Genomic DNA, 22,620 nt, shown 5'->3' with positions numbered 1-22,620 from the left:
CGCTCGTCTCTGCTCCCCGCTCTTTGGGGTCCGCATCAGCGGCAGTGCCACTGTTTCAGCCGCTTCATCAGCACGGCCATTTTATTTTGCATTTGCGGCAAGAGAAATAATTCACATTTCAGATGAATGGCTCTTTCATCAGAACTGATTGTGATGTGGGATGTTTGATTTGAATCGTTACCTCTGATTTGCTCTTGGCCTAACTGGTTGAGAATTGTCAGCATCCTATGCTCCCTTTTCACACTCAGTTATTCATGCCTTCAGCTTCCCGGCAGGGTTAGTGAATAGTTCCTTCTCTCACCTCTGTGTTTGTTGCTAACCCCAATACCAGGTCATGCTCTGAGACTCGAACCCTCCCCTCGATCCTTCGCCTTTCTTGTTTCTTCATGTCAGGTGATTATTTGTGCTAAAAATTAGCAGAAAATGTTTGAAATACTCAGCTGAAGGGTGTCTGACCCAAAACACTTTAAAAAATGTAGACATACAGCACCATAACAGGCTGATTTGGTCCACAAGCCTGTGCCGCCCAATTTGTACCCCATTAACCTACAACCCCCAGTAGGTTTCGAACGGTGGGAGGAAAACGGAACCCACAGAGGAAACCCACGCAGACACGGGAACAACTAACAAACTCCTTACGGACAGTGCCGGATTCGAACCCCGGTGCCGATCACTGACGCTGTTACAGCGTTGTGCTAACCGTGCCGCGCCCATGCACGCAGAAAGAGAAGAACTGTGTTTTTCTCTCTCCGCAGATACTGCCTGAAGCATTTTTCTTTTTGATTGTGAAAATTTGTGCTGATTGTCTTGCAGAAACCGAAGAGGAAAGACTGGCATCCTCCTGATGGGTTCATCCTCAGTCTCTGGATGCTCATCCTCCTGGTCTTCTTCAAAAGCTATGGACTGAAGCAGCTTAAACATGTATTTTGAGAGGTTTTGCTGAACTGGTTCCTTAATGCACTGTTGTAAATCATTCTTAATTCTTGTGGGGATTTTTTTTTTAATTTGCAGTTTAATGGTGAGAGACGATGGGAGTGCCAAGTCTGGCCGTCGTTAAACCCGTGGATTGTAGATGACATGAGAAATCCTGGTTGAAGCGGAGGTTGAATTGAGGTGTAACGCTGGATTCAAGCTGTGGGCTCTTGTTGAGAAGTGGAAGGTTTCTTTGTAAGGACTTCACTCTTTTCCACTGAATGGTGGCTGGGGAGAAAATAAAAGGTTTGAATGCAGAGGAAAACAGAAATGTCGATGCTGGAATCTTGGGCGAACAACAGAGGGTTTTAGTGGGTCAAGAAGTAGCTCCAGAGGGTCAATGTTTTGCATCAGGAACCTTTTACCTGATTAGAATGGGAAGGGGCAATTTCAGGGGGAAGGGCTGGGGAAGAGATCAGGAGATAATAGGATGCAGGACAAAAGAAGGTGGGAGAGACAGGTAGAGGAGGGGATCGGTGGGGGTATGGGGTGGGGAGGTATTTTAGGGAAAAGCGAGTACGGGTCTAGGTAAAGGACAGATAGAAAGTGGAACTGGACGAGAGGGAGGTTCCCAAATGGTGATGAGTCCCTCCACCTTTCCATTGTTTGCTCAAGATTTGAATGTAGGTTGTCACGGTCACGAACTTACCTTCATCAGGAGCGATGGTGGCCCCCCCCCCCCGATGATGTAAGCGATGGGACGCATGAATGGTTAAGCATTAGTATGCGGGTGATGAATCTCAGATGCAGCAGGAGGAGAGTGAGAGTGTCAGGATCACCCGTGTGGCAGTGAATCAATGAGAAGGTCAGAGGAGTTTGGGGAGTTGCCGAATGCAACGTTGTGTCTGGTGAATAATAAAAAAAAGAAAGCTGACTTCATGATGGCTGAAAGAAATGAGTGAGTGTACTCTTGATTTGTTTGTGAACTGTGGTAGATCAGTGCCGTTACAAAGTTAATTGCGATTTGGTTGTGAAAATAATATTTATTCTAAAAACAATGACAAATACTAAGTTATGTCCACACAGAGCTTGTGCAGTAAAAATGATTAAGAGTGGAATATTTGCTGATAAAACTCTGATTATCCCTTTTTCTACTTGTCATGTCAGTCAGTGTGGCCAGCGCTTGCTGTATGAACTGGACACCACGTCTGCTGGACTGAGGGCCTAGGCTATGAAGGATTGTTCACTCTCACAGAGAACTCTGATTTTACAAACATCTCTGATAACATTAGCTTGAAAGTTGGCACAGCTGGTGACAATCTAGCCTCCAAAGCCGGAGTTCCCTGACAGATGTGAGCAAGCGCTGCAGGATTCTCCCTGAATCCTCATCCACATTTTTCTCCATTTAAGTGATTAACAGAACAGGTGTAAGTTTTAATAGGATCCTATTGTCCACACACAGGTGAACCTTACAAGTCCTCACACGGGGAACGAAAAAAACATTGCTTGGATGTCAGTTGCTTTCAGAAAAATAAAGTTTGTCTTGGTTGCTCTCTGTTCCAACTTCTTTATCGTAATACTGTGTTTCATTTCCCTCTCGCCCCACCATCCCAGCCATCAGCTTTTAAACAGTTAAATAAAGGAAGGAGCCGGATTCAGGCCCCTTGTTAAAAGTATTACACCAGAATGACTCACAAAGCTTGAAAATATATATGCCTTGTAATTATTTTAATAGCAAGGCATTTAAAGCGAAAAATACATATGATTTTCTTTTTTTAAAACTCTATTTAAAAGATTTTTTGAACAGCATACAATCAAACAACAGAAAGAAATCAATTTTTATATATATAAAAAAACCAAAAAACCCCTCCCCACCTTCCCACCCCTTCAACCAGCCCCCTTAAGGGGAGCCAAATATAAAAACAGAACAGAATATATACAGTATTTCAAAGTATTTCCAAATTCATATATTCCAAATAAGGAGACCACATTTTAACAATAAAGGAATAATTATCATGCAAGTTACATGTAATTTTTTCCATGGTGATACAAGTTCTCAATTCATTAGGCCAACGTGCTATATTAATCTCCACATTATCCTTCCAAGTACTAGCTACATATATATTGTGGTGCTACAGACAGCACTAAATGTACAAATGCAATATGAAATTGATCCAACCCCAATCCCTTCAAAGAGACCATATAGCCTAACAAAAAAATCGATGGGTCTTATGGTAATTTAATTTTGAATAATTTTTCTAAGACCAACCTAATTCCTTCCCAAAATGGTTGTACTTTAACACAAGACCAAACGGCAGGTAAAAAAAGTTCCAGTACATAATCCACATCTAAGAATCCGAATTACTAAACCCATATTTTTTCAGTTTCTCTGAAGTCAAATATAACTGATGTAAAAAATTATAATTAACTATTCCATAACATACATTCAACACTTTAGTTACACTTTCATGACACATATCTTCCCAATTCTCTTGAGGGATAATGTAAGTTAAATCATTTTCCCATTTAGTCCTAGATTTCTCCCATTCTGGTTTATCCATACTTTCCTGTAACAATTGATTCATATCCGAAATATAACCTTTCTTTGGTATAGAGGAAATCAAAGATTCAAATTTTGTCAACATAGGTAAATTAATCTCTTTACCATAATTATCTTTTATCAAAGCTCTGAGTTGATAATACACAAATAAAGAATTTATAGATATATCAAATTTCTCCTTCAATTGATTAAAAGAAAGAAACGGTCCTTCTTTAAAACAGTCCTGAACTCTCTTTATACCCTTAGAATTCCATCTCTTTAAATAATTATTGAACATTGAAAAAGGAATAAGCTGATTATGATATAATGGGGTTTCAATTGATAATTTACCCTTCGATCCTAAAACCATATTTCTTTTAACCCATATCTTTTAACAAATGTTTTAATACCAGCATATTACATTCCCGTAATAAGTACACATTCCACTTAAATATAAACTGGTGTACATCAACTTCAGAAATACAAGCCATTTCCACCTTCGCCCAACTCAGGGGTTGGTCCATATCCATCAATCTACTAACAAATTTCAACTGAGCAGCTTCATAATAATTTTGAAAATGAGGTAACTGAAGTCCACCTAATGCATATTTCCATGTAAGTTTGTGCAAAGCTACTCGTGCTAATTTTCCCTTGCATAAAAATTCCCACACTGCTCTATTCAAATCCTGAAAAAAAACCTTTGAAAGTAAACATGGTATCGACTGAAATAGATATTGGATTTGAGAAAAAATATTCATTTTAATACAATTTACTTGACCAATTAACATTAACGGAAGATCTTTCCATTTAATCAAATCCATTTTAATTCTTTTTAATAAAGGAACATAATTAAATTTATATAAAGACTGATAATATGCATTTACTCCTAGATATTTAATTCTATCTGACCATTTTCATTTTATAATATTTTTATATTCTGAATAATCTCCTTCCCCAACTGGCAATATTTCACTCATTCCCTTATATCACCTTATATCCCGAAAACTCCCCAAATTTCAACAATCTTGCAAATATTTCAAAGATTGCTCCATTTCTGTCAAATACACCAGCACATCATCCGCAAATAAATTAATCTTATATTCATCATCTGCAATTCTTATCCCTTTAATCTTATAATTCAGTCGTATTGTCTGAGCTAACAGTTCAATAGCCAATGCAAACAAGGCTGGTGATAATAGACAATCTTGCCGGGTGATCGCATTAATTTAAATGGTAAAGAAGTTTGATTATTTGTCACCACCCTAGCAATTGGGTTTTTATGTAAAACCTTAACCCAACCAATAAAATAAGGGCCAAAATTAAACTTCTCAAACACCTTAAATAAAAAATTCCATTCAACCCTATCAAAAGCTTTTTCCACATCCAGTTGCTGTCTAGACGCGTCGACCAATGTTATCAATCTAAGGATGTTGCCAGACACATTACTATTTTTAATAAAACCTGTTTGATCTATATGTATCAACTGAGGTAAATATTTAGCGAGTCTATTCGCTAACACTTTCGCTATAATTTTATAATCTACATTTAATAAAGAAATAGGCCTATACGAAGATACTTTCAATGGATCTCTATCTTTCTTTGGAATCACAATAATTATAGCACTTGAACAAGATTCCGGTAACAACTGATCCTCAGTTATTTGCTGCAATACATCTCCAAATACACAAGATAAATCTTCATAAAATACTTTATAAAATTCAGCTGAAAATCCATCATCCCCTGGCGACTTCCCATTTGGCATCTCCTGTATAGCTTCTTTAATCTCAAAATCGGTAAATGGAGCTTCTTAACCTCCTCCTCCCCTAAAACAGGTAATTTTAATTTAGATAAATAAGATTCAATAGAACCAACATCCTGCTTTCCCTCAGAAGTATATCATTTTTGATAAAATGAATAAAACTGATCATTAATTTCCTGAGGTAACTGTTGAATTCTTTTTAACAGCATTAATAATTTGCGATGTCTGTTCTGTTTTTAATTGCCATGCTAATACCTTATGAGCTCTCTCACCCAGTTCATAATAGCATTGCTTAGATCGATAAAGTAAACGCTCATACTAGTAAGTTTGTAATGTATTATAACGTAATTTCAACTTCATTAAAGCAGCTTTTTAAAATCTTTTCTGTAACATCTTTCTGAAATTCCTTTTCCAACTCAGTAATTTGTTTCTCCAATGTTAAACTTTCCGCCCCATATTGTTTTTTTAACTTTCGTAGCGTAACTAATAATTTGACCACGCAAATATGTTTTCAAAGCATCCCACAATACAAAATTACTACTTACTGAATTAATATTCTCAGCCAAGAATAAAGTAATCTGTTCCTTAACAAAAGTAATAAACTCTGGTTTCCTCAGTAGCATTGCATTAAGCCTCCATCTATAAGACAATTGCACAACTTCTGGACTTCCACAGGAGAAAAACAACATAGTGATCCAATGTAACCCGACTTTTATATTCAGCCTGCAATACTCTACCTTACCAATGTGCTGATGCCAAAAAATCTATTCTAGAAAATGAATCATGTCTAGATGAATGAAAAGAAAAGTCTTTCTCTGAAGGATTTACTCTCCTCCAAACATCAACCAGATTCAAATCTTTCATCCAAGCTCCTATTTGTATTGCCACCTTTGATTTCCTTATACCCTTCGGAGATCTATCCAATAAAGGGTCTAAAACACAGTTAAAATCTCCTCCATTAAGATATTTTCATTTGCTTGATTTAGCAACAGAAAAAGCCTCTGACATGAACCGCTCATCGTCTACATTAGGTGCGTAAATATTTAACAAGGTCCATGATTCATCCAAAATTTTACAATTCACCATCAAAACCGTCCCAGCATTCCCTTCAAATGATTCCAATTCAAACGGTAATTTCTTATGAATTAAAATCGCAACACCCCTCGCCTTAGAGTTAAAGGAAGAAGAAAACAACCCACTCTCTTCAACTTCAAATGCTCTTTTTCAGTCAAATGTGTCTCTTGCAAAAAATCAAATTTCATTTTCTTTATGCAAGTCAATACTCGTTTACTCTTGATTAGATTTTACTCAAACCCCTGAACATTAAAAGTTGCAAAGTTCAAATTAGACATTTCGTTAATATACTTCACACCACTATAAAGTATTGCTACCCTTTCTAATTCCCTTAATATTCTAAACCCTCCCCCATATAAAAATTCCAAAAAGTCAAAAAAAAGAAAAAATATACTACCCCCAAACAAACTGCTAGAAAGTAGTAACTCCCTAAAAATCTGGGTGCGCTAAAACCCACTAGTGGCAGGTGACGAAAGGTCTCAGTGTCATCCACCCCCCTCCCCCCCCAGACAGACTTGCATAAAGTACTTAATCAAATATATTCAACTCAATGAATCCAGTCCCAATGATTGTTCCGGGTCCTCAGTATCAAGAAGACTTTGCGTCAATTTAACTTTCTTTCCATTCTTTCCGTGTTTCCCATTCCCATTTCCATTTACCCTCCTTTTAGGTGATGATAATGGCGACCGCCCACTTCCTCGCAAATCTGGCAACGAATTAGCAAAACATAGCGTGCGTGCATGCGCGCGTGTGTGCGTGCATGTGTGTGTGTGTATTATATATGCACACAGTAAGCCCCCCAAAAGATTCTGAAATTTTTTGAGGCCCCTGCAGCTTGTTTAACTTATGCCTAAATCCTGCGCTGGTTGAGCTCTCTCCCCCGACATAGCACAGGAAACACAGCGATGAATTATAAGATATGGTCCTAATCAAAGCATACAACCGTATATGTTATCAGAGTCTGTAAATAATGAAATACTTCAATTTGCTTAGAGCAAAAAACCAACTGCTGGAGGAACTCAGCGCCCATGGAGGGAAATGGACAGTCAACGTTTTGGGTTGAAACCCTGCTTCGAAACTGAGAGAGATGGGTCGTATTAAAGTGGAGGAAGGAGGGCTCAGTGCATGATAGGTGGACCAAGAAAAGGGGATGTATGATGATGGACAGATGGAGCCAGGTAGGGAAAACTTGGGAGACAGTGATAGGTGGAAGCAGACAAATGAAGAGTTGATGGGGGGGGGGTGGTTGGTTGGTGAGATGGCAAAATGATCTTTAGATTTGCATTTATCTAGCATTATCATAACCTTTGGAAGTCCTGAAATGCTGTGCTGCCAGTAAGTAGCTTTTGTGGAGAGGTTGTTGTCGTTCAGAAATATGCCAGTTACTTTGCATCCAAGAGAGTGCCAGGAACAAGGATATCTTTTGGTACTTTTTGCCAACGTTTGAACATTGTCCAGGTCATGGGAGATCATCTCATTTCTTTTGCAAACTAGTGCCATAGAATAATTTTCATCTCTCAGAGGATAGATTGGGCCTCGGCTCAAAGCCTCATAAGATACCGAATTATACAAAATGGAAACATGACTTTCCTATTTGTCCTTGCTAACCAAGGCACATAATGAAACTTGGCCCATTCGCCTGCATTTGATCGATCTCCCTTTAAACATTTTCTATCCATATACCTACCTGAATGTTGTAATTGTTACCGCCTTTATGACTTCTTTTAGCAGCTTGTTCCATATGCCTACCATCCTCCCTGTGAAAAAAATTGACCCTCTAATCCTTTAATCTTTAAATCTTTCCCTCTCACCTTAATCCAATCCCTTCTAATTTCAGAGTTGCCCAGCCTGGAAAACAAGACTGTGATTCTCTACCCTATCCCTGCCCCTCATAATTTTCTAAACCCCTCTTCTTCTTTCACTCTGGGGGAAAAAAGTCACACCCTATCCAGTGTCTCCTTAGAAAGATGTCCCTTTGAAGCCTTCGCTTGGGTAATGCACTTACTTAACCCTTTGAAGAGTGGCCTGAACTTTTAACCTTTGGCTCGGTGCTTTTCACTAAAGCACAGCTGACAGTCCATATCACCAAAATGCTTTTGAACCTTGCACGCTTTCAAACATTTGGAGAAACCCCTGGTCATCATAGCACGCCCATCAGAACATAGAATATCTAGTTATGGGAATTATGATGAAGAAACCATCACCCAGACTTTACCAGTAAGATGTGTGGGAGAGAGAGAGAGAAACTAAGGACATTCCAGACAGGAATCAATTCTCACCTCTTCGATTGAGCCATAGCTTAATGCCTGCCTGATCTCTTTAATACACATGAACTAAAGGCTGCGGTAAATTCCTGCACCACTCAGTCCCTGAATGGAATTGTTTGTGCCTCGAAGTGTTGGCCACCATTGTCAACTTCAAAAATCTAAGATTACTACTAAACTAGCTCTTCACATGTGTAAATTGGAAACCAGAAATCAGGCAGGCGGAGAATGAATGCTGATATGTATTGTGAGCAACCCTTCCCGACTTCTGTTGATTTTTTTATATACCAGAAGGATGTTCTTAATTATAACTGGTACATGAGATTACATGACCAACAACAAATCATTTCCCTGTCAGAATGTAAAACATAAGCTGTAGTAATACCTTCAAAGAAATGTTATCCAATTTGTAAGCAGGAAAATTCCTTAAATATTGTACCCTGTGACTGTGTTCTTTGAATGAAACCAAACAATCTTAGTGAGGTGACCTTGTCTACCCAACACTACAGACTGCTCATTTCCGCTAGCATTATTCGAATAAAGTCTGTTTGAATTGTACTGTGTGGCTTGGTTGTATTTTTTTGTATCTTGACAGGAGCTCGACTTTAACGACTTCTGCACTGAGAGTATCGAGATTCCTCTTGGGTTTTTTTCTTAACTCTGCGGTACAGGTAATGTATGTGTAGATAATGGAGGTGTAATTATTTAACTCCATAGCAAATCTGGCCAAAAAACCGTAGAACACTACAGCACAAAAAACAGGCCATTTGGCCCTTCTAATCTGTGCCAAAACATCATTCCACTAGTCCCACAGACCCCACCCATTCCATAACCCCCCCCAGACCTCTCCCATCCATGTATCTATCCAATTTAATTTTAAAACTTGAGCCTGCATTTACCGTGTCAGATGGCAGCTTGTTCAACACTCCCACCTCTCTCTGAGTGAAAAAGTTCCCCAAATATTCCCCTAAATCTTTTCCCCCTTCACTCTAAAGCCATGCCCTCTCATATTTATCTCTCCTAATCTAAGTAGAAAGACCCTACTCGCATTTACTCTGTCTATACCCTCATAATTTTGTAAACCTCTAGCAAATCTCCCCTCATTCTTCTACGCTCCAAGGAATAAAGTCCTAACCTGTTTAATCTTTCCCTGTAATTCAACTCCTGAGGATCTGGCAACATCCTAGTAAATCTTCTCTGCACTCTTTAAATCTTACTGATGTCTTTCCTGGTGACTAGAACTGCTCACAATACTCCAATACTCACCAATGTCTTATACAACCTCACCATAACATCCCAACTCATGTACTCAAAACTTTGATTTATGAACGCCAAGATGCCAAAAGCTTTCTTTACAACCCTCTCTACTTGTGATGCCACTATCAGGGAATTATGTATCTGAATTCCCAGATCCCTTTGTTCCTCCGCACCACTCAGTGCCTGACCATTTACAGTGTATGTCCTACCTTGGTTTGTCCTTCCAAAATGCAACACCTCACACTTGTCTGCATTAAGTTCCATCTTCCACTTTCTGGCCTATTTTTCCAATTGGTCCAGGTCCCTCTGCAAGCTTTGAAAACCTTCACTGTCCACAATTCCTCCCATCTTAATGCCATCAGCAAACGTGCTGATCCAATTTACTACATTATCATCCAGATCATTGATATAGACAACAAACAGCAATGGTCTCAGAACCAATCCCTGAGGCACACCACTAATCACAGGCCTTCAGTCTGAGAAGCAATCTTCCATACCACTCTCTCTCTTCTCCCATTAAGCCAATTTTGAATCCAGTTTACAACCTCTCCATGGATACCTAGTGTCTGAACCTTCTGAACTAGCCTCCCATTTGGGACTTTGTCAAAGACCTCACTAAAATCCATGTAGAAAATATCCATGGCCTTTCCTTCATCTACTTTCTTCATAACCTCCTCGAAAATTCGATAAAATTTGCTAAATATGACCTACCAAGCACAAAGCCATGCTGATATCCTTGATCAACCCTTGGCTGTCCAAATATTTGTATATCTGATCTCTCAAAGCACCCTCCAATAATTTACCTACTACTGACATCAGGCTCACCGCTCTGTAATTTCCTGGATTACTTCTGGAGCTTTTTTTAAACAACGGAACAACATGAGCTACCCTCCAATTCTCTGGCACCTCACCCAGGGATAAGGATATTTTAAATATTTCTGCCAGGGTTCTGCAATTTATACACTCATCTTCTTCAAGGTCCAAGGGAATATCATGGTCAGGCCTCAGGAATTTATCTACCTTTATTCGCTGTAAGGCAGCAAGCACCTCCTCCTCTTTAATCTCTATATGTTCCAATACACTACTGATTGTTTCTCTCCCTTCCTTATACACTCTGCCAGTTTTCTGAGTTAATACTGATGCAAAAAAAACTCTTTAAGATCTCCTCCATCTTGTGAGGCTCCACACATATTCTGATATTCTAGGGGACCAATTTTGTCCCTTACTATCCTTTTATTCTTGATGTAGAAGACTTTTGGGTTTACCTTCACATTACCTGTCAAAGCAAATTCATATCTTCTTTTTGCCTTCCTGATTTCCTTCTTAAGTATTTTCTTGCATTTTCTGTGCTCTTCTCGTACCTCATTAGGTCCTTGTTGTTCTTAACCCAATCACCAATATCACTGGAAAACCAAGGTTCCCTATGCCTGTTAACTTTGTGTTTAATCCTGATAGGAACATGCAAACTCTGCACCATCAAAATTTTGCCTTTGAAGGCCATCCATTTACAGAACACATCCTTCTACTCTTCCTAGATCATGTGATTGAGAAACTTGGAAAAAAAAACAGCATTTAGTTCATCAAAATGTTATCTGGAAAGACAGAATTGGAATGGCTTTTGGAGAGATGGTCACTTCTGCTGTTTCTTCTTAGAGGAGAACAGTGATCTACTGTGGCCATTGTAATAGTCATTTTTGATTGATCCATGTCTGGATAAAGGTAACAGGATCATTCCTGTATTTGAATTGTGACCAATCTAATGGTCATTTCTTTTAACCCTTGTGGAAGCATCACATTGTAAAAGTCACAAGTTTTGTAACCTCTAAACAAGGACGAGGGGAGTTGTGACAAATCATTTGTATGAAGGATAATTTCTCTGAAAGCAACTTGACAAGAATTCGTGAGTTTTGAGAATTCTGATGACTTGGTGTCTCACCTCCTTCACAAATTACTTCTCAACATCAATTTAAAGATTCTGAGTTTCAACACAGGATTTCTAAGACTGAACTTTGAATTGACATTTCAAAATTGTGTCTAAGCTGTAATAGTTGGGGTTAAGTTTGGATTTAAGTAAGATGTGATACTATTAACAGTTATTAATAAAAAATATTGTTTTAATAAACCATTGTCTTGTTGAATTTCTATTGCTGCTGGTCCATGATGTAACAATTGATTTGGAAAACTTTCCTGAACACATTTGACAAACTCCAAGCCAGCCAGCTCTTTTATAGTATGGGAGTCCCAGTCAATTGTGGAAAGTTAAAAATCTTCTACCACAACTTTATGCTTCTCACATCGGTCTGCTGTCTCTCTACAGATTTGGTCCTCCAATTCTCTCTGACTATTGGGCGCCTACAATACAAACCTATCAGTGTAGTCACACTTTCCCTGTTCTTCAACTCCCCACATGGTCTCTATAGACAAGCCCTTTGGGCTGTCCTGCCTTGGCACAGCTGTGATATTTTCCCTGACTCGAAATACCACTCCTCCCCCTTTCATCCCTATCCCTCTATCACGTTTGAAACAAAGGAACATTGAACTGCCAGTCCTGCCCCTCCTGCAATCTAGCCTCTCTAAAGGTATTTATTTGCAACTGGTAATCAGTTGTAGTTGATAGCTTAAGGGAGGCATTGGAATCTTTTTGCAAGAAGATTCTAATCTAATCTAAATTTGGAGAGGCACAGTTTACCTTAGTGGTTAGTGCAACAGATTTACAGTGCCAAGGTTCAAATCCCGCGGTGTCTGTAAGGAGTTTGTACATCCTCCCCATATCTGTGTGGGTTTTCCCTGGGAGCTCCGGTTTCCTCCCAGCCTTCAAAACATACCGGAGGTTATTGGTCAATTGGGCAGCATGGCCTCGTGGGCTGAAAGGACTTGTTACCATGCTATATGTCTAATTTTTAAAGCAAATTAAACATTTAACTGTTTCCACTGAACTCTCCTAAGGTTAATTCCTTTTAGTGTCACGTGATAATGCATTAAAAATGTAAGTACAATGTACATGATGTACTTTTAACTTCTGCCTACTGTAAGGCAAAGAGTGGGCATTAGTATTGCCTGGCACCCCTTACATTACGAGAGAAAGAGAAGCAAAAGTGAATCCCTTCAAAGTCACGGAGTGTCCATGGATTCTCCTCCAACGATCCTGCAGCTTCTGCAGCCGCATAGACCCCTGTTCGATTCATCAACAGTCCGAGCTCCGGATCCAAACCTCCAATACAATCAGGAAGCCCTGTCATGTGGGTTATTCGCTTGCTTTTGTCCAGACATCACAAATCAATGGTTCAATGGAAATGCAATTCAAATTGATTCTCAATTCTGCAGTAAGTAAAGAGTGGCCAACCCTGGCCAATCCTACTTTGCAAAATAAAATACGCTGTTTGACATGCCGAGTTTCTCCAGCATTGTGTTTTGATTTCAATCACGTCGCTTGCAGAGGTTTGTGTTTCACATCCATCATAATGTTAGTCTTTACTGACATGCATCTCATCTCACCTTCTTGCTCTGTCTCAGCACCCTCCCAATCCAAGCCCCGATACCTGGTTCCCAGGAACCAGTGTCCGGCAGCCCATGCAGGTCTCCCACTCGCAGACTGTGCAGGTCCCACAGTCGCTGGTCCACTGCCGTGGTCAGTGTTCCTTGACTGTCCCTGTAATGTTGCATTCCATGCTCCAAAAGTTCTCTGTATGAAAGCTATTTCCCCTAACTCCACTCCTCATCTTCTGCCTGTTTACTCAATTGTTCACTTAAAATCCCAGATGCAGGGAAACATTTTTTCAGTTGTCAAGTGTAGCTGCGTTGGGATCAAATCATTTTCTACGCTCTGTGAACTCGCAAAAGCAATAACCAAATGGGAAAAAAATTGTATTGATTTGTTTCTTCACCTTCACTGATTAACCAGGAGCTCTGACCTTGAGCTTTGAGAACTTAAAAGATTGTTTTCAAGAGGCCAATTTCTAGCTTCCATTTCTGGGAGGAATAGTGGACATGGTTAGGGTCAGTTTATTAAATGCAAGGGAGATTGATAGTGTGGAGGTTGGATGGTTAATATTCGAGAGCAGTATTTCTCAGTCTGTGGAAGAAATATCTGAGGTGGAAAAAAGCTGAGAGCTGATGTTCTAAAAGCATGAAAGGCACTGGGCAGATGAGCTTACTAGTCTAACTTATGATCATAAATATAGAGCCTAATGCAGTTTAGGACAAGAATAAGCCCTTGGGCTCTCATGTCTGCACAGAACATGATGCCTAATTTAAATTAAAACGTTGCTGCTTGCACATGATGTGCATCCCGCGAATCCCTGCATATTTATGCATCTCTCTAGAAGTCTTTTCAATGTTGCTATTGTATCTGCTTTAACCACTGCTCCTCGCAACATATTCCAGGCAACAAAAAAAAACAGCTTGCCCTGCATGCACCCCCCCCCCCCACCCCCGCATCCCACTTTAAAATATATCCTCCAGTATGTGACAGTTTAACTCTGGGAAAAAGATTGTGACCGTCCATCTATCAGGTCTCTCCACAGCCTCTGGCACTGCAGAGAAAAACCAAGTTGTCCAATCTCTCGTAGCTCATACCCTCTAATCCAGTGGTTCTCAACCTTTTTCTTTCCACTCACATCCTACTTTAAGCAATCCCTATGCCATCGATGCTCTGTGATTAGTAAGGGATTGCTTAAAGTGGGATGTGGGTGGAAAGAAAAAGGTTGAAAACCACTGTTTTAATTGTCCCTCATTGACTCGTTATGTTGCAGGTTCTATACACAAGACTAACAGTATGATGGAAGTCTGCAGACGCTGTGATTGAAGTAAAAACACTTGCCAGAGAAACTCAGGAGGTCGAACAGCGTATTTTATACAGCAAAGTATGATGGGCCAGGGTTGGCCTCTCTGCTTACTGGAGAATTGAGAATCAATTTGAATTGCATTTCCTTTGAACCACTGATTTATGATACCTGGGCAAAAGCAAGTGGGTATCCCATGAGACAATAAATCTGTGAATAAATACTTTTGTGAAGCTTGCTGAAGCTTAGGAGAATCGTTTTCCCCTCGGATGTGAAATATGCTATTTATTTAGAAATAAAACTGATGTTCCATATCTTGTCGATATTTAAAGCACTTTGCAGCTCATGAAAATTGTTACCAGATTAATTCTCTAACAAGCAGTGCTTTAATTAGCTGTCATATTTGCACAAATTATTTATTTGTTTTATGTTGTGATTTTGCAAATGATTATTTTACCCATTATTTTATCTGTTCATTGCTATTCTGTGTTTAGTTGAGAGTTATAGGCAATCTAAGCTAAAGCATCACCATTAAATATTATAATTACAGATCTCTTTAACATCAGAGAATTTAAAACTGGTGTTAAAAATTGCTGAACTAAAAGCAAAATGTGGGAAGCACTCAGCAGGTCAATCGGTATCTGTGCGAAGAGAAACGTAATTACTAAGAAGAATAACAGAGGACAACAAACTATAAGCAACAAAGAAATTCTTGTAGAAGATTCTTAGGGCCAGGATTTACACGCATTTACAGATGAACTTGCTGAGAACCATAGAACACTACAGCACAGATTCAGCCCATTTCTCTGTGACAACCAGTCTCATTGACCTTGCCCCAGATCATAATCCTCCATGGCCCTTCCACCCATGTACCTATCCAATTTTTATTAAATGTCAAAATTGAGCCCGCATGCATCGCTTCAGCTGGTTCCATGCTCTCACTACTTTCTCCATGAAGATGTTACCCCTGATGCTCCCTTTACCATCTCCCCTTTCACCCTTAATCCATATCCTCTAGTTCTTGTCTCACCCAACCTCAATGGAAAAATTCTCCTTGCATTTTATCTAAATCCCTCATAATTTTGTATACATCCGTAAAATCTCCCTCATTCTCCGTAACCTGTTTAATCTTTCCCTGTTAACTCAGTCCCCCAAGAGCCGGCAGTGTGGGTTTATGCGGGGGAGGTCCTGCCTCACAAATTTATTGAGGTTTTCATAGGTTTGTCAAAGATTGGAGCCCAAATACGAGATATATGGGTTTGAATTTGTAATAGTTTTTTCTCCCCACAGTTGTTGGAGTTGCACTAAGTCATGGCAATAATTGAAGGTTGTTATGTAAGTTGATCTCTTTTACTCCATCTTTTCCTTTCTTTTCTTTGGGGGAGTTTACAGGGGATTAGGAGGGGTGGGTGGGTGATTATATGGGTTGCAGAGGGATCTGGACCAGCTAGAACAATGGGCTGCAAAATGCCTGATGGAATTTAATGCAGACAAGTGTGGAGTGTTGCATTTTGGAAGGATAAACCGAGGTAGGACATACACAATAAATGTAGGGCACTGAGTGGTGCAGAGGAACAAAGGGATCTAGGAATATTGATACATAATTCCCTGAAAGTGGTGTCACAGGTAGACAGGCTCATAAAGAGAGCGTTTGGCATCTTGGCCTTCATAAATCAAACTATTGAAAGTAGAAGTTGGGATGTTATGGTAAATTTGTATAAGTCTTTGGTGAGGCCAAATTTGGAGTATTGTGTGCAGTTTTGGTCACCGAACTACAGAACAGATTTCAATAGAATTGAAAGTGTGCAGAGATTTACTAGGATGTTGCCACGACTTGAGGAACTGAGTTAAAGGGGAAGGTTAAAACTTGAAAGTCTGCAGAAGCTGTGAGTGCAGTAAAAACAGAGAGATGCTGGAGGAAGTCAGCCGGTCTCACATCGTCCAGAGGAGGTGAAGATATATTACTGACGTGTCAGGCCATAGTCCTTCCTCAAGGTGGAAGAAAAAGTAGGCAGGGGCCAATATTAAAAGGCTGGGGAGAAGGGAAGAAGGGGAGGAAGTGGACTAGAAACCAACAGACAAAGGGTGTTAATTGGATATGATAAGAGGACAGGAGAAGAAAGGTAAGAATTGATAGGTGGAGGGGTGAGGTTTTTCACAGAAACAGTGCGGAGAAAATTTACAAGTATTTTGCCAAGACTTGTGGAACTGAGTTATAGGGAAAGGTTAAACAAGTTAGGACTTGTGGCCTACCATTTCAGTTCTGCATCCCACTCCCATTCTCGCGTATCTACCTATGGCACCATAGGTATCCCACCAAGACCACGCATAAATTGGAGGAGCAACACTTGATTTTCCATCTGGGACCTCTCCAGCCGGATGGCATTAATATCGACTTCTCTGGATTCGGCCAACCTGCTCTCCTTTCCCCCTCCCTTCCCTCCCCTCTGTCAGTTCTCCACCTCCTTCCCTCTCTATTCACCGAGCCAACCCTCCTCCCCTGCTTGCTACTGTGCCCTCCCTCCCTTCTGTTACCTCCTGCCTTTGTTACCATGCACCTCCAACCTTACCTGCCCACATTTTTCCATACCTTGATGAAGGGCTCAAGCCTGAAATGTCAGTTATGTATTTTTATCTTTGCTACATAAAAGTTACTGCTTGACCTGCTGAGTTTCTCCAGTGTTATGTTTTATTTAGGACTTTATTCCCTGGAGCGTAGAAGGATAAGGGGAGATTTGATAGAGGTATTCAAAATTTTGAGGGTATAGATAGAGTAAATGCAAGGAGGCTTTTTCTGCTGAGGGTAGGGGAGATACAAACCAGAAGATATGGGTTAAGGGTGAAAGGGAAAAAGTTTAGGTGGCACAAGAAGGAGAACCTCTTCACACAGAGAGTAGTGTGAATGTGGTACAAGCTGCCAGTTGAAGTAGTGAATGTTGGCTTATTTTTCAAATTTGAGAAAAATTGGACAGGTACATAGATGGGAGGGCCGTGGACTAGGTGCACGTCAGAGGGACTAGGCAGAAATAGAGTTCAGCACAGATTATATAGGCTGAATGGCCTGTTTTTTCTGCTCTGAAGTGTTCTGTGAATTAAGGTCAACACTATTCCTTTTCTATAGACAAGTTGTGAAGACTTGATGGGATTCCCGCAAGTGCTGGGGTATTCAAATGAACAGGCTGGGGACCTTGCAGGTTCTCGCATATGATAAAGTGGTGACTTAACAGGCAGATTATTCTTAATAATGTGTGGGATCCTGAGGAGTGATTGATGAGTGAGAGTTTAGGTTCAGCAAATGGTTTGACCTTTTCCCTCTGTAATCATCCTGTTATTCTGTGTTTTATGGATCAGTAATTGTGAGTGAGAATGCAAATCTTAACTGGGGTCAGTGCCTTCAACTCTCACTTTATTGCTCACAGAACGTTGCCTCTTACAGTCAGCAATTATTATTGGTCATTTAAATATGTCGATAGCATGGTGTAATTCGACCCATCTCATCTGAGTGTTAATTGGTAACTTCCCCTCCTCTAATCCAGAAGGTTGAATGGTCAGGTCTGAAAGCGGTAAGTGAAGTTGGCACTACCAGTGTCGATCTGAGTGGGACATTGGCAGGGATGGCCATTGAATCGAAGGGTAAGGGTGCTCCTTGCCAACTCTCACCCTCAGTGTTGAGAACAAAATCTTAGAGGCATTCACCATGAAACAGGCTCCACACAGACCAAAAAACCCCACCCTTCTAGGCCCTTATTCCTCTAAACCAGTGGTTTTCAAACTTTTTCTTTCAATTTACATAACACTTTAAGTAATCCCTATGCCATTGGTGCTCTGTGATTAGTAAGGGATTGCTTAAGGTGGGATGTGGGTGGAAAAAAAAAGTTTGAAAACCACTGTTTTAAATGTCCCTCATTGACTAATTATGTGCATGGTTTCAGAACTCCAAAGGAAATGGGCCAATGACCATTTTTCTCCAGCAAAATATTTCAGTAACAATTGGGTCTAGAGCAGTGATTCTCAACCTTCCCATCCCACTCACATCCCACCTTAAGCCATCCCTTACTAATCACAGAGCACCGATGGCATAGGGATTACTTAAAGTAGGATGTGAGTGGAAAGAAAGAGGTTGAAAACCACTGCTCTAAACCCATCCTATCTGTGTATCTATCGAAATGTCCGTTAAACATGGTAATAGTACCTGCCTCAACCACCTCCTCCGGAAGCCTGTTCCATACACCCACCACCCTCTGTGTAAAGAAATTGGCCCTCAGGTTCTTATTAGAACTCTCCTTCCCATCACCTTAAACCTATGTCCTCTGGTTCTTGATTCCCTCACTCTGGGCAAAAGACTCTTTGCGTTCACCTCATCTATTATAATTTTATGCACCTCTATGAGATCTTCCTGAACTCAATGAATCAAGCCCTAGCCTACTCAAACTTAATATTGCTCGGATCCAGGAGACATGACAACATCCTCATCAATCTTCTCTGCAACTTCTCCAGCCTGATGGCAGCATGGTGTCCAAAACTGAATACAATACTGAATGTCATAACTGTAATGTGGCTTCCCAACTTCTATACTCAATACTGTGATTGATGAAGGCCAATTTGCTTAAAAAGCCTGCTTGTGATGCCATGTACCTGTGCCCCTAGATCCTGCTGCTCTACAACACTTCCCAGATCCCTGCCATTCACCGTGAGGTCCTTCCTGCTAGTCCTCCCAAAATGCAACACCCCACATTTCTTTGTATTAAATTCCATCAACGATTTCTCTAGCCACCTGCCCAAGGGATCAAGAGCCCGCCGAAACCTTTGGCAACCATCTTTACGATGTACAATGCCAGGCATTCGTAAACGTGCTAATCGGGCCAAGTGCATGTTCATCTCAGTCATTGATGTGGATGACAAACAGCAATGGGCCCTGTGGCACATCACTCATCACCAGGCCTCCGGTCAGAAAAGCAATCTTCTATCATCACCATTTGACCAGCTGAGTTTCTCCAACGCTGTGTTTTTACTTCTTATTCCATCGTCACCTTCTGTTTTCCACCATGAAGCTAATTTTCTATCCATTCAGCTGTCAGTGGGAGAAAAAGAATTGTCAACATTTTGGGCCAGAATCTTTCATCGACCCTTTCTCCAACTGAACCTGCTGAGATCCTCCAGCAGATTGTGTTTTGCTCCAGATTTCAGTGTCTGCGGCCTCTGGTGTGTCTCCAGGTTCACCAGGATGTTGCCCGGATGGGAGAGCCTGAACTTGGACAAAATTGGATTGTTTTTTCTGGAGCTTAGAGGCTGGTTGGTGGGGGGGGGGGGGGGGGGGGGGGTGGGGGGGGGGGGTGGGGGAACCTCATGGAAGTATGAGAGACATTTATTGGGTATTTTTAAACCAAGTCAAGTTTAAATTGTCATCTGATTGCACAAAACAGCATTCTCCGGTCATCATTAAAAAATAAATGCAGACACACAGCCAGACATAACACAGATAACAGACAAACAGTACATATGCCAGGACAAATACATGCATATTTTTATATTTTGTTCTGTAAATATGAGACTCTTGGATGGTTAGTGTGAACAGTTCCTTTGGTCGTTCAGCATTCTCACTGCCTGTGGAAAGAAGTTGTTCCTCAGCCTGGTGGCGCTGGCTCTGATCCTCCTGGATCTTCCCCGACGGGATCAGCTGAAAGATAGTGTGTAAGGGTCTTCAATGATTTTGCGCGCCCTCTTCAGACAACGATCCCAGTAGATCATATCGATAGGGGGAGGGAGACTCCAGTGCGCCCTCTTCAGACAACGATCCCAGTAGATCATATCGATAGGGGGAGGGAGACTCCAGTGTGCCCTCTTCAGACAACGATCCCAGTAGATCATATCGATAGGGGGAGGGAGACTCCAGTGATCCTTTCTACTGCTCTTCTGGTCCTGTGGATTGACCGCTGATCCATTTCTCTGCAGCAACCATAGCTCACTGTGAAGCAACAAGCCAGGCCGCTCTTGATAAGAGCTCTTGAAGAAGATTGACATGATAGTGGCTGGTAGTCTTGCCCGCTCGGTCTTTTCAGGAAGTGCAGTCACTGTCGTGCCTTCCTGACAAGTGAGGAGATGTGTGTCCAGGTAGCTCATTAGTTAAATAAACTCCAAGGATCCTGGTGCTCCCCACTCTCTCTATTATAGAGCTATTAATGATTTGTGGAGGGTGGTCATTCCTGGTCCTTCTGAAGTCCACGATCATCTCCTTCATCTTGTTCACGTTGTGACGGAGATTGTTATTCTCATACCATTTCACGAGATCTTCCACCTCTTCTCTGTAGTGCGACTCATTGTTGTTGCTGATGAGGAAGGTAGAGAGAGGGATAGTTTAAAGAAGATCGATGAGGATGGTGTAGGTGCCTTGAGGGCACTATCAGGGAAAGTGATGTTGCAGATGAGATGACAATATTTAAGATCAGACATGGTTTTGGTTCAAGACCCTGTTCCTGTTCTGTACTGTTGTACAGGTGCTCCTCAACTTTTGATGGGGTTTTGTTCTGGCAAACCCGTCATAAGTCGAAAACTCGTAAGTTGGAAAAAGAATACAGGTATATCTTGTATAACCCCGACAGCGCTGTATCAGTCCCCACACTATCCCACTGCCCCACTCTCTCCCCACAGCCCTGTATCAGTCCCCACACTGATCCCACTGCCCCACTCTCTCCCCACAGCCCTGTGTCAGTCCCCACACTGATCCCACTGCCCCACTCTCTCCCCACAGCCCTGTGTCAGTCCCCACACTGATCCCACTGCACCACTCTCTCCCCACAGCCGTGTCAGTCCCCACACTGATCCCACTGCCCCACTTTCTCCCCACTGCCCTGCATCAGTCCCCACACTGATCCCTCTGCCCCTCTCTCTGCCCACAGCCAAGTCTCAGTCCCCATATTGATCCCACTACCCCACTCTCTCCCCACAGCCAAGTCTCAATCCTCACATTGATCCCAGTGCCCCGAACTCTCTGCCGCACAAAGCAGTGCAGGCCAGATCACTGGGAGAATTTAAATAGGAAATGGATAAGTATCCCATTAGTCAGGGTATCAAGGGATATGGGGAAAAGGCTGGAAATGGGAACTAGGTATGAGCTTAATTCAGCTAAGTGTAGAGTCATGGAACAGACTCGTTGGGTCTAGTGGCCTGCTTCTATCCCTTAATCTTGTGATCTTGTGATTTCGTCAATGGATTTCTAAGACTGAACGTTGGAATGACTTTCCAGAATTGTACCTAAGCTGTAATGGTTTGGGTATCTCACACACACACACACACACACACACACACACACGCACACGCACACACACGGTCTTGCGCACACACTCGCGCAAGGTTGGGTTTGATTTGACTGTGCTATATTATTTGTAGTTATTAATAAAAATAATGTTTTAAAAGAAAAATATATAATTGCCTTGGTGAATTTTCATTACTGCTGGTCTGTGATGTAACAGTAGTTTGAACATTAATTTAGTATTTATTTTCTCTTGCAAGGGTCTCTGCCTGCCGAGCTGATTAGCAAGGAAGCGTTTTGGTTTGGAGAAGCCGTACTTACCACTGCCAGAACTCCAGTCAAATAAGAGATACAGTTTGACTGATTCCACCTGGATTTATTGGCTTTCACCAAGTGGTGCCGTGATATCTGAATCTCTCACACTGCAGAAGCAGGAGTAGCATTGATTGAACAGAGTGGTGTTTACCGCTCCTCATTGAACTTGACTCTGTAGATTTTGTCAGCCAGCCCGATTTGCCTTCAAAAGGCAGGACGAAGTATTTAGGTCAAACAAACCTTGCAATAATTTCAAATTTCAGATTTATTGTCAGAGTACATACATAACATCACATACAATTCTGAGATTCCTTTTCCTGTGGGTGAGGCAGAATTACCACTTATTTGCAGTGCAAAACTAAACCTGACTCAACGCACACATGCAAACAAATAAAGAAATGTAAACAAACTGTGTGCAATGCGGAGAGAAAGAGAAAAATTATATTTACATGCTGCATATGTATCGTTTG

At 41.1% G+C, this 22,620-nt stretch overlaps 1 protein-coding gene across 4 annotated transcripts in view; it reads left to right on the top strand.

Moving 5' to 3' along the window:
- pigk (phosphatidylinositol glycan anchor biosynthesis, class K) overlaps positions 1 to 22,381 on the top strand; it is a 178,237-nt gene extending 155,856 nt beyond the window's left edge. The window contains exon 12 of one of the 4 annotated variants that reach the window (XR_011357963.1): positions 814 to 896. Coding sequence is in view for 2 of the 4 variants with exons in the window: in XM_069939298.1 (XP_069795399.1) it covers positions 814 to 930 (117 nt within the window). In the remaining 2 variants the exon portion in view is untranslated. Of the gene's footprint in view, positions 1 to 813; positions 9,107 to 22,095 lie in introns of those variants that run through there. The other 3 variants (XR_011357964.1, XM_069939300.1, XM_069939298.1) reach the window with 3 other exon arrangements.
- The last annotated feature ends 239 nt before the right edge of the window (positions 22,382 to 22,620 follow it).

Source organism: Narcine bancroftii, chromosome 5 (assembly GCF_036971445.1).
Source record: "Narcine bancroftii isolate sNarBan1 chromosome 5, sNarBan1.hap1, whole genome shotgun sequence".
NCBI lineage: Eukaryota > Metazoa > Chordata > Chondrichthyes > Torpediniformes > Narcinidae > Narcine > Narcine bancroftii.
The sequence above is the reverse complement of the archived record's forward strand: the minus strand, read 5'-3'. Positions and strand labels throughout refer to the sequence as shown.